General features: G+C 38.6%; 1 protein-coding gene across 4 annotated transcripts in view; it reads left to right on the top strand.

The window, feature by feature from the left end:
• Window positions 1-12,547, top strand: part of gigyf2 (GRB10 interacting GYF protein 2) — a 39,597-nt gene that overhangs the window by 2,384 nt on the left and 24,666 nt on the right. For 2 of the 4 annotated variants that reach the window (XM_077221809.1, XM_077221808.1), the window contains exons 2-14: window positions 5,145-5,195; window positions 6,862-7,000; window positions 7,119-7,214; window positions 7,502-7,610; window positions 7,857-7,965; window positions 8,226-8,266; window positions 8,508-8,540; window positions 9,177-9,353; window positions 9,429-9,658; window positions 9,763-9,913; window positions 11,406-11,660; window positions 11,780-11,976; window positions 12,370-12,520. In XM_077221809.1, coding sequence (XP_077077924.1) covers window positions 5,158-5,195; window positions 6,862-7,000; window positions 7,119-7,214; window positions 7,502-7,610; window positions 7,857-7,965; window positions 8,226-8,266; window positions 8,508-8,540; window positions 9,177-9,353; window positions 9,429-9,658; window positions 9,763-9,913; window positions 11,406-11,660; window positions 11,780-11,976; window positions 12,370-12,520 — 1,726 coding nt within the window. In that variant the 5' untranslated portion in view covers window positions 5,145-5,157. The remainder of the gene's footprint in view (window positions 1-5,144; window positions 5,196-6,861; window positions 7,001-7,118; window positions 7,215-7,501; window positions 7,611-7,856; window positions 7,966-8,225; window positions 8,267-8,507; window positions 8,541-9,176; window positions 9,354-9,428; window positions 9,659-9,762; window positions 9,914-11,405; window positions 11,661-11,779; window positions 11,977-12,369; window positions 12,521-12,547) is intronic. The other 2 variants (XM_077221811.1, XM_077221810.1) reach the window with 1 other exon arrangement.

The following is a 12,547-nucleotide window of genomic DNA, read 5'->3' as shown; positions in this document are numbered from 1 at the left end:
CATGAAAACAACTCAAAACGCTGTATTATGCTGCCAGTAAAGGAACACTACGCAATAGAGCTGCACAATTCTGGATAAATTGAGAATCACAATTTTTTTTAAATTCAAATAAAGATCACAATTCGGAACAAACAACTAGGCCCAAACAAACTAACATGTACGTACTTGAGGTTCTGACAAAATATAAATTGCTGCAGTCTATTTAAAAATGTTTAATTCATTTGAGTTATTTATTTTTAAAAATCTATTTGAATGAATGATTCATAAATACTTTTGTTTCATTACTGAATGAATCATTTTTGAACAAATGTCTTCAATGATTCAATGAAAAAAAAAAAAATTAACACTCACTTGTTGCCACCAAGTGGCGTAACAATGTAATCGATAGTGTGTTTTTTCAAGCAGCAAGTTAGCTAGCCTGGCTCCGCCCTCCTACGCACTTCCGCTCAATTTCATTTTCCTTCAGTACTACGCCTGGGATTGCGCTGTAGACTTTGGTTTTCTCCGATCAATTTTTTACCAGGCCAATCAGCGAACAGAGGGAGTGGCTGAGAACGATGACGTTGATGTCGACTCGTGCGTTATTTTGAGTTGTAGTTCAAAATAAGAAAGATGCGAGCGAAGCCATTCGGTCCGTTGTGGCAACGCTGCCGAATATCAAGAAGTTAAAGCCGGAGCAAGAACAATCTTTGCTTAGTTTTGTGTTTATGGCCATCCTCCCACGGGGTTCGGGAAAAGACATATGTCACGACCAAACCTCAGCGATTGGTTATGGCAGATAGTGACTCTGGGCAGATACAATAGTTTTAGACTTCAATAGAATACCCGCCTACAAGGAAGTTAACGCTTGTCAATGGAGCGGTGCCAGACTCTCTGTACAAATGAAATGTACGAGAGTCTGGTAGAACCAGGCTACAAGTTAGCTACTTTCAAAAGGTGATTGTTTTATTTTGATTGCTACTAGGGCTGCACAATATATTGCAAATGTACATATTACGATATGCATATTCCAATGGCTTGTGATATCTGAGTGATTTTAATAGGCTACTTAAAGTTAAAAGTTTTAGGTTGACACATATAGCAGAGATACACTGGGCACGTGAATGTTTTGTGCGACTTGCTTGATGTTAAAAAGTGTTAAGCGCAATAAGCTGCAGAAAACATTTCATTGCTGTTCTGTCTGACACACCCGAAATGCGCACACAGAAAGCCATCTCCCAGACAGCGTGCAATTCCCAATTCAGTGCGCTTTCTCTGCTTATTGCATTTGAACCTTCAAATACACACACGGTTGTCAAAATGCCCGTCTTGGCGAGTATTCATGTAAACACAGTCAGTTATTTCTTAAGTGAACGTAAACAGTTGGGAAAGTTGGGACTGCATGATAATGAAGAAAAATGCAATATTCGATATGCAATACGATAATGCTTCAGGTGTATAAAATTAATTCAAACATAAACACGACAACTGATCCCTCTGGGTCAGCGGCGTCTGATTTTGTCAAAGATTTAATAGACACAGGTTAATCGTTGTCATTTAGGAATAAGATTGCGTGGGTGTTTGAATCAAGATTTCAATCTTTTAAAGCTTAATCATGCAGTTCTACTACGCTCCTACAGATTGAACAAGTTAGTAATACCCATGCGGATGATGTCACCGTTTGCACAAATTTGCGTTTTTGTAGTTTACATGCAGTTGTCTAGTAAATGAAGTTAAACATTAAAAGTTTTCAGTTTTTAGTTGAAAGTAGGGATGCTCCGATCGATCGGCAGGAGGTCTGTATTAGGGCTGCAACAACGAATCGATTAAATCGATTAAAATCGATTATTAAAATAGTTGGCAACGAATTTCATTATCGATTCGTTGTGTCGCGCGACTATCAATAAGTCGCGGAGATGTTTGAGTATAAAAAGATGTGTTCAGCGCGGAGCAGAGCTATGAGGCGCCGGACTGGACGCTGCGCGCGAGAGAGACCGGGTGTGTCAGCGAGCGAGCAACAGTGTGCGAAAGATACAGAGTGTGTCTGCGCGCGAGAGATACCGAGTGTGTCAGCGCGCGAGCGACAGTGTGCAAAAGATACCGAGTGTGTTTGCGCGCGAGAGAGACCGAGTGTGTCAGCGCGCGAGCAACAGTGTGCAAAAGATACCGAGTGTGTTTGCGCGCGAGAGAGACCGAGTGTGTCAGCGCGCGAGCAACAGTGTGCAAAAGATACCGAGTGTGTCTGCGCGCGAGAGAGACCGAGTGTGTCCGAGCATTAGTAAATTGGTACATAGGAATGTAATTATTAAGAGGCATGGAAGTTCGATAAATGGACAACAATAAATAAAACCAATTAAATTTTTACCACTGAATTAGCAGACTGTGATATCAATCAGATAGACAGAAGATGAAAACACTTTCTTGTCTGTCCCAAGTACCACTACAAGAGGAATATTTTTTCCACAATTTGCAGCACTGAATTTTTCATTCTAAATGACTCCGAGAAACTTCACTATATGCTCCGAATGGATGAGCTGCAAAATAGGCCTTACACACCATATGAGGTAGTCAATCCATTGTATATATTTTATATACATTGTATTTATAATTAATATTAGGATAGACTAGAGATATTATCTTCTGTTGTAATTATTATTGTTGCTATTATTATTACCTATTATCCGACTGCACGAGACTTGTCTTTTGTGTGCATGTGTTTGTCAAATAATGTCAAACATTTTGTTAGATTACAACATATTTGACAAAAAACAAAACAACACACAAGTTTGTGAGTGTGTGCGTCTGTGAGTGTGAGAGTTTGTGAGTGTGTGCATCTGTGAGTGTGAGTTTGTGAGTGTGTGCGTCTGTGAGTGTGAGAGTGTGAGAGTTTGTGAGTGTGTGCATCTGTGAGTGTGAGAGTCTGTGAGTGTGAGAGTTTGAGTGTGTGCGTCTGTGAGTGTGAGTTTGTGAGTGTGTGTGTCTGTGAGTGTGAGAGTCTGTGAGTGTGAGAGTCTGTGAGTGTGAGAGTCTGTGAGTGTGTGCGTCTGTGAGTGTGAGAGTCTGTGAGTGTGAGAGTTTGAGTGTGTGCGTCTGTGAGTGTGAGAGTCTGTGAGTGTGAGAGTCTGAGTGTGAGAGTTTGAGTGTGTGCGTCTGTGAGTGTGAGAGTCTGTGAGTGTGAGAGTCTGAGTGTGTGCGTCTGTGAGTGTGAGAGTCTGTGAGTGTGTGCGTCTGTGAGTGTGAGAGTCTGTGAGTGTGAGAGTTTGAGTGTGTGCGTCTGTGAGTGTGAGTTTGTAAGTGTGTGCGTCTGTGAGTGTTAGAGTTTGTGAGTGTGTGTGTCTGTGAGTGTGAGAGTCTGTGATTGTGTGCGTCTGTGAGTGTGAGACTTTGTGAGTGTGTGCGTCTGTGAGTGTAGTGTAGAGAGCAAGTTCTGACGTTCAAACAAATCATTTTAAAATCAAATTATTTATTGTTCTAACAGCTCAGGTCCCTTTTTACAAAAATATACATATTTTTGTTCACTATTTTAAAAAAGCCTATATATTTGGCAGATGTAAAGCATACATGTGTATGTTTTTTGTGTTAGTGCATTTTTTTTATTATTATTATTACTTTAACAGCTCAGGGATGTTCAAGGAGTGACCTGTTTGTGCACTTTCGCACTGTGAATTTGCACTGTCAGTTCTGTTTTTGAATAAAGGGTTGGAAATTAATGCTTTTTTCCTTCTGTTTTTTTAATCCGATTAATCGATTAATCGAAAAAATAATCGACAGATTAATCGATTATTAAAATAATCGTTAGTTGCAGCCCTAGTCTGTATCGGCCGATATTTACATTTTATGACTCGATCGGTACTCACTAAACTTAGCCGATCTCACAAACCGACAATTTGATTAGGCCTACGTCAAAACGTGAGAAGGTACATGATGCGTGGGGACTTAAATGATTTGGCAGTCATGTCATTGCCGGTGTGGAATTGCTATGATGTGTCGAGAAGCAGCTATTTGCCATGTATGTTTCAAATGAATCTCACATGGAGGAGAATTGTCCTCCAGAGAGATCGCCTTTCGAAAGAGTTGCTTCGCTCGCACAGTCCACACAGCGCCGCTCGCTCAGAACGCCCGCACTAATGCGCTGGTTAGGAAATATGTGAAATAAATTGGGCTGCCCGTGAACGACTAAAGTTTTTTTCTAGTTGACTAATAGGCTAGTAGTTCATTTAAGCCATTAGTCTAATCGCATATTTATATTAATTTAATTACTTAAATATAATGTATATGGGAGAGAATACTAAACCATAATGAGCGTTATCGTAATATTGCATATTCCGCATATCAAGCGCATGCATAAAGCTTGCCACATAGAACAGGCAAAAGTAATGTTTAAGCAGCATGATACATTTGAATTGTTTATTAATAAATTAGTGTTTTCTGGCTGCAAAGATACAGTTGGCGATGTTGACGCCGTCTTCGCATGTAGTGAACGCGCCTATAGAGAGAAATGCACACTTCATACGGATCAGCCTACATAAGCAGAGAGTAGCCTACCCCATTTCTTATCGATTTGAATGTTTTTTTAAAGCATTTCAAGCTTTCTTTACGTTCTCAGGTCTGTGAGGCAAGTAATTTATACGCTGAGTTTCGATTATAATTCGATTTTCGAATAATAGCCAGCTACAGTATCTTAGAATATTATTTTTGCTTGAAATGCCCATCCCTTCTAATGAGTAGCATCAAACTACTCCAATTTGTTCTTTTAGGAGTTTAAATTATTTAATTTTTGTCCTGCTCAGACTTGTATTGGACAAGGTTTAAGTTATGACTTCTCTATTTTAGATGATTAAATGTTTATGGTGTCCTCCAAAGTTTACTATTGGACAATGTTTAATTTAACCCTGGTGGCTGCATCACACTGCTCCATTTTGTTTGTATTTATCATTGTCTTATATTAAGCATATTAAGCATCGGTAACGGGATCGATATCGGCCGATCACCATAACAAGATATCGGCTATTGGTATCGGCTGCAAAAATCCTGATCGGAGCATCCCTAGTTGAAAGCGATGTAGTGTAAACAGACTTTTATTTTCTCAATGTTCAGTATTTTTCATTTAAGTCAATTCATATTTGTGTGCTGAGCTACTAATAAAGAAGTTTAATTTTCTTCAGTTTTTCAAGGAAAATGGCAGAAACCCAGACGCTTAACTTCGGACCAGAATGGTGAGTGTTGTTGCTGAAGCATCAACGTCTGAAGCAGCATTGTGAATTGCTTTTTAATGAAACACCATAAATGTTCTGGCTGATTATGTGTGTACAGCCTTAGTCAGGATTGCTTCCAAGTTTAGTGATGATACCAAATGAAACTTAAGCTTTGTCCATTTCACAGATGGACGTCATCTGTGATGTGCTGTCAATTACACAGAAAATAATTTTTCTCTCAGAAAACATGCATACAGGGTATTGCTACTGATTTTTTTAATTTGATTCAAAAGTTAAAGCATTTTGTAAGTTCAGGGGTTTCACACACTAAAAGTGGAGAATCTCATTGTAATTGAGACATTAAGACATTACGATATCAGAATTATTTGACATGTTAGACTTATTGGTAACACTATAATAAGGTTTCTTTACTTAATATTAGTTAACTACATTATTAAAATAAACTAAAATGACCAATACTTCTACAGCATTTATTAATCTGAGTTAATGTTAATTTCAACATTTACTTATACATTATTACAATCAAAAGTTGCATTTGTTAACATTAATGTACTGTAAGCCAACACGAACAAACTATGAAATATATTTTTGCTAACATTAACAAAGATTAATAAATGCTTTAAAACAGATAATGCTCATTGTTCATGTTAGCTAATGCATTAACTATTAGTTAATGCATTAGCTAACATGAACAATGAGCAATATCTGTTTTAAAGCATTTATTAATAACTTAATAACTAATGTTAAAGTCCCCCTGTAGTCAATCAATTTATCCCTTAAAACTCATCTTTGATCACCAAAATGACATATTTAGGTGTTTTTTCTTTGAAAAAATTACTTAATGCCTTAAAATAGCTTGAATGTAAGTATACACCCTTGCCTTGTTTAGTATATGCAGTTCTATGAATATGCCCCGCCTCCACTCACTCACACCAGCTCAGAGATCCACACGTTGACGTGATTGGTTACAAGGTAGCTTGTGACGTCAGAAACACCAGAGATTTCAAACCACATTTTTGAGACTGTCTTTGGTTCACTGTGGTTTTAAGGAGAAAATACTCAGCACTGGTGTTGACTTAGGCATTTACACATGATTTGTCTTAAAGCATATTAAAATCACCACATAGACATAAAAACAATATTAAAACCTTAATTTTCACCACAGGGGGACTTTAAATGAATCCTTATTGTGAAGTGTTGCTGACTTATTTAACAAATCAGAATATTATATAAATCTAGTATGTTTTTGTTGCATTTTATTTAGCCATTTCACTTATCTGAACACATAATGCTTTAATACACCTTGATTCAAGAGTTTATGTAAATGCTTTAACAAAAATATGTGTGATGTAAATATAAATAAAACAAATACAGATTTATTATACATACATTTTTTTTATTAAAATACTTTGACAAGATTCACATTTCTGCTTTTAAACCCTCCTACTGTTCAATTTACCAAAGTGTTTTTCAATAATTTTTACAGAATTCAGAATATATACATATATATATATATATATATATATATATATATATATATATACATAAAAATAAATAAATAATTTCTTTTTTCTTGGTGTGAGGAGTATACAGTATTTGTTTTAGTGTCTACTGACATATCAAATGATATGATGACGTAGCATGTTTTGTCTCTGATGTGTCCCAGGCTCCGCGCCCTGTCAGGTGGAGTGGGTAGCAGCAGTGTGGCCTCCCCTCCACTCTCACCCGCATTGCCAAAGTATAAACTTGCAGACTATCGCTATGGGAGAGAAGAGATGCTAGCACTTTATGTAAAGGATAACATGGTAAGGACGTATGTCTGTTACTGACTTTGAATTTTTTGTCATCCTCTGAAGACTCATTTATCTTCCTGATTTTTATTCATGTTTAAATTGTTACTCAACTTTTTATTTTCTCTTTTAGATTCCGGTAGATCTTCATGATAAAGAATTTCTACCTATTTTACAAGAGGAGCCCCTGCCACCATTGGCTTTAGTCCCATTTACGGAGGAGGAGCAGGTAAGAATTTATTTATTTATTGCAGCCTACGATTTGCACATGAATTAGAAATGACAGAGGTGCTTCCTGTAGGGGCTCTCTATTCTCTATGAAAGTGCTGGGAAAAAGCTGTGCCTACGTATTCAAGTAGTGGCATTTGTTCTTTTTGCATATGTCATTTTGGCACATTCTGTGGTCGAAACAGATAAGCCTACTCACAGTCTCGCTGTCACGCAACCCTTTGCCAGGCTTGCATTTGTGAATGAAGTGGCCTTTACAATGCTTTGCATGCGTGTCTGTCTCCACAGAGAAATTTCTCCATGTCTGTAAACAGTGCAGCAGTACTCCGTCTGACAGGAAGGGGTGGGGGGACGGTGGCGGGGGCACCTAGAGGCCGAAGTTCTTCACGGGGGCGAGGTGAGCTACGTTGCAAGCACTTTCCTTTTTTCCGTCTATAAGAAGTGCAGTAACTTGATGCGTTTTAGCTGCGGAAATGTTTTTCTTTTTGTTAAACCAGAGCAGAGTGCAAACTTTTGTCACCTTGTGTAACATTTTCCTTCCTAAGTAGTTATCTCTGTACACTGAATTTCTTTTGCACAGTTATGGTGAGGAAAGGTTAGACTTGTGCATATGCTCATAAACCCTTTTTTGTTTGATTGACAGGGAGGGGCAGAGGAGATGGAGGATTTTACCAAAGAAGTTTTGATGATGTGGAGGGAGGTTTTGGCCGTGGAGGGCGAGAGATGCATCGCTCTCAGAGTTGGGAGGAGAGGTACTAAAAATTAGTTGCACCTGCAGCACAAACTGTCTGTAAGCAATTGAAATATCTACAACATGTGATATGTTGGTTTATAACTCAGAGTATGCAGACTAAGTGCTGAAATGAACAGTTTTATGGCCCAGATATATTATCTAAAATAAACCGTGAGAAAGGTCAAGTTCAGTGTATTAGGTGTCTTTGTTTTTGAACATTTGGTTCAGGTTACCCTGATTACACTTATTTCTTTTTTTACATTTTTCTGTCCTGCCCAGGGGAGACAAAAGGTTCGAAAAGCCAGGTCGAAAAGATCCAGGTTAGTATGCTAGGTTTTTAAGACATAAGTGAGAGTGGGATCAGATGTGCACCCCATAATCTAGAACAGGGTTCCCACTTAACACTTTTTACATGCAACATTTCTGAGCATTTTTTCCAAAGTTATGGGTAGTTGTGTGGTAGTGGCACAGATGACCCCAATCTCTCCTACAAAGTGTGACCTGATGTAATGCATTACATTATATGACAGTACTGAACCAACTTAATCTCTCTGTCCATAGATGGAGCACCAGCCCATTTCCCACTCAATCACAGTAAGTCCTCTTTGCTAACAGACCTATAAAATGTACACTACCATTATCATTAGGTTTGTATGCAAGTTCTTTTTAAAAGAATAAATACGTTTGAGCATGGATGTGTTAAATTGATCAAAGTGACGGTAAAGACTTATGTTGTTACAAGAGTTTTTTGATTTCAAATAAGTGCTGTTCTTTGAAATTTTTAACTTTCTGTTCATCAAAGAATGCTGACAAAAATGTATCTCGATTTACACAAAAATATTAAGCAGCACAACTGCTTTTTAACATTGATAATAATAAATGTTTTTTGAGCAGCAAATCAGCATATTTGAATGATTTCTGAAGGATCATGTGACTCTGAAGACTGGAGTAATGATGCTAAAAATTCAGCTTTGATCACAGGAATAAATTACATTTTAACATTAAAATAGAAAAAAGTTATTTGAAATTGTGTTGTTACAATATTACTTTTTGATGTATATTTTATCAAACAAATGCAGCATAAGAGACTTCTTTCAAAAACATTAAAACAATCTTACTTGTCCCAAACTTTTAAATGGTAGTGTATAATAGATGCATAGCAAATGTTTTAATTGCTCAACATGTACTATTTTGATCTTTTTTTCATTTACTTTTTTTTCTTCCCAAAAGTACGGGCGAACTATGAGGATGCTAGTGCAGGGATCACTCGAAAAAACGAATTTATTCGCTCAGGAAGTGACAACTGGCGCTCGATTCGAGATGAGCAGAATGGAGAGGATGACGATAGTGGCTGGAGGCTTGCAGGTTCTCGTCGGGAAAATGAACGATGGTGTCCTCCAAGTCCAGGTGTGTTGCATGTCTTTTTTTCCTCAAGAACTTCTTTAAAAAAAATTCGGATCAAAACAAATTCCTCATTTGCAGATGGCCCACGATCAGCAGGGTGGCGGGAACACCCGGATCAACGTCGGCGTTTTCCTTTTGACTCAAGGGATGAGGAACGTGCTGGTTACCGTAGACCTCGGTCAGGCAGCGGGAGCGTAGAGGAGGAGAGGGACAGTTTGCCAGAATGGTGTCTGGAAGATGCAGAGGAGGAGACAGGGACATTTGACTCCTCAGGGGCCTTCCTCTCACTTAAGGTGAGGGCGTGGGAAGTGAGTTCTTGAATTTTGATCTTTTACTCTATTTTATTTAGTTAATTATTTCTGTCTAGATAAATGTATTTTCGTTCAGTAAGTTTTCCTCAATGCTCAATTAGAAAGCTCCTAAGGAGCCTATCCTGGAAGAGGCGGAGCTGGACTTCCGGCCACTGGAGGAGAATGAAGAATACACAGAAAAGGATGACAGTGAATCAGAACAAACCAAAGATACTGATACAGAAACTAGATGTGAGAGTAATCAAAGTGAAGGTAAGGTGGCATTAAGAAATCCCATCGGGTACTCCATTTCAAGTTAATGTACTAAATCAAGTTAATCAGTTTAGTTACAGGCAGGCAAGTCTCTCACATTTTAATACGCTGATTTTCTGCTCAAGAAACATTTCTTATTATTAATGTTGAAAACAGTTGTGCTGCTTAATATTTTTGAAAAGTTTAAAAGAACAGCATTTATTTTATCTTTAAAAATGACAAGCCCCAAAATTTTAAACTGGATTGTAATGTTACCATTAGGGCTGGGATAAACGATTATTTTTTAAACGATTAATCTAGTGATTATTTTTTGATGCATCGATTAACCTAACGATTCATTTTTTCAGTCCGATTCGATTTCGATTATCGATTATCTCCCCATTAATTGGCTAATAGCAATTTTTAAATGTTGATTTACATATCTGAATGAAAAAAACATGAATTCCTTAACATTGCAATATTTGTTTATTGCTCTTAAAATTCCAAAATAAAAGACTATACAAGTGCAAAGTAATGCATTCTTAGTCAGAGGTAGCATTCAACAAAACCTTGAAGCCTTGAAAACACATAGGCCTAGTTTACTGAAAAAAAGTGCAATCTGTCACGACACATTAAAGAGCCAAAAAAATATTAGGCCCATTTATGGTTTAATTTTCTTTGACTGACCAAATTTGAAAGTTGAGACTTTATAAAAGGTTACCTTCTTGGTTCTGTCTGTCAGCGCGTTGTCCGTGTCCTCTATGTATTTTTCACGACATTAATAGCTATAAGCACATACTTGCAGCAGTCTCACACGCGGTTAGAGCTCGTGTGAATTGCATGTATAAAATGAAGTTAAGAAACAACCGTCCTCGATCCCTCTGGAAACGCCACAAGTCGCTGCATTTCACTGCGCTTCATGACATTTTTTTCCTTTTGCGTGAAGAAGCCGTTCGCCGGAGATGTGTTAAAAGATAGCGGAGTGCATTCATGATTATTAGGCTTTTCCGGTATAATAATCATCCTGGCGCCGGGTCTGAGTGAGTAATTTACTCTTTAAAATAAAATACTTGATTTTACTAATTTAAGACTGTTCTTATGAAGACACTCGACAATACGGACAGTTTGGCATAATTTGTGTGTGTTATGGTTCGTTCAAGCCCGAAATTACTGACGCACAATTTTCTGTGGGTTGTGCGTGTGTGTTTGTATGCATGTACTTTATAGGAACGATCGTGCCGCCTTGCACTTCTTAAAGTCTGAGGAGCCACTTGTGTTGCTACTACTCTCCAGCGCCGCCATCTTTGTTTTGGGTCTGACGAATCGACGCGCATATTTTGCTTCGACGTATTTTTTGCGTCAACGTAATCGATGATGTCGACGCGTTGTCCCAGCCCTAGTTACCATTTTTAATTCTTCAATCTTGTACGTTGTCAGTTCACGTCTGAACAACTCTTTAACAATTGTAAATCATTGTCATCATTTTTGATCAAGCTTTATTTTTGATTTACAGAAGGCAGTAAATCGGAAGAGCCATCGCCGGTTGCTGTACCATTTCCAGCAGTGGTAACGCCTCCCAAGGCTGCGACTCCGGCACCCCTTCCGTCTGTTAACCCGGAACAGGCTGAAGAAGGTGAGAGACCATTGGAGAGAACGACAGTACCAGAACTCAGACCTGACCTCAGTAAAGCACCACTACACACAACCCTACCAAACAGAGGCATTTTGGAGGCCATTTCCAAACCACATGTCACAAACACACTCCCAGGTAATAATCAATATATGAATAAACGTATGCAAAAATTATTCCTTAAAAAGATATTTTGGTAAATAAAGCCTGTAGCCTTCATTTAGGGAATGCTGAATTAAACCTGTCTCTGCTTCCAGATCTTCCGCTCTCTACTCCTTCTGTGCTCCCCGTTCAGTCAGTGCCCGCGCATACCCAGCAGATCAAGCCTCTGGAGATGCCAGTGGCGGTGGCTCCTGTTCTCCCCCACTCCAAAGGCATTATGGGTCCTTTCAGCCGGCCCTCTGCACTGCCCTCTGACATGGATGAGGATGAGGGACTCAAGCACTTTGAGCAGGTGTGAATGGCTGTTTACTGTGAAGCAGTGCTTGCATCTAAATATTGAGTTGGTGCCAAACACTGTCTACACCAGATGCAACAAAGCAACCGTTGCAAATTCATTTGTTCTTTTTGTCAGAAGTAGCGTGAACACATGAAGTACGTTGGAAATTGAATGGGGCATCAGTTTACTGTCGGGAATCTGTGTAGATTGCATCACTGATTATAATGGGTTGTATTTACTTTTGTCACATTTCGTCGTGATGCTTGCATCTGGTGTTGACATGGTGTAAATTATTGGTATAAAATACTGCTAAAGGTATCAGAGCTACTCTAAGGTCTATCAGCTACATTACAATGCTGCCGTGAAGATCGAAAGTTTGAACTGTAGACTTTTTCCTATCTGAAACAGGAAGCTGAGAAAATGGTGGCATACCTGCAGGACGGAGGTTTAGACGATGAGCGTTTGGCCAACAAGATTGGTCCCAAACCCACAGCTCTTCCCATTACCCATGAGGCTGCATTTAAATGGTTTTACAAAGATCCGCAGGGAGAGATCCAAGGTAGGCTGATCAGTATCCAATCTAATT

The sequence above is a fragment of the Siphateles boraxobius genome, unplaced genomic scaffold (assembly GCF_051911475.1).
Source record: "Siphateles boraxobius isolate OS27281-9 unplaced genomic scaffold, OSU_SipBor_1 86, whole genome shotgun sequence".
NCBI lineage: Eukaryota > Metazoa > Chordata > Actinopteri > Cypriniformes > Leuciscidae > Siphateles > Siphateles boraxobius.
Note: the sequence above shows the minus strand (reverse complement) of the source record. Positions and strands in the feature narration are given on the sequence as shown.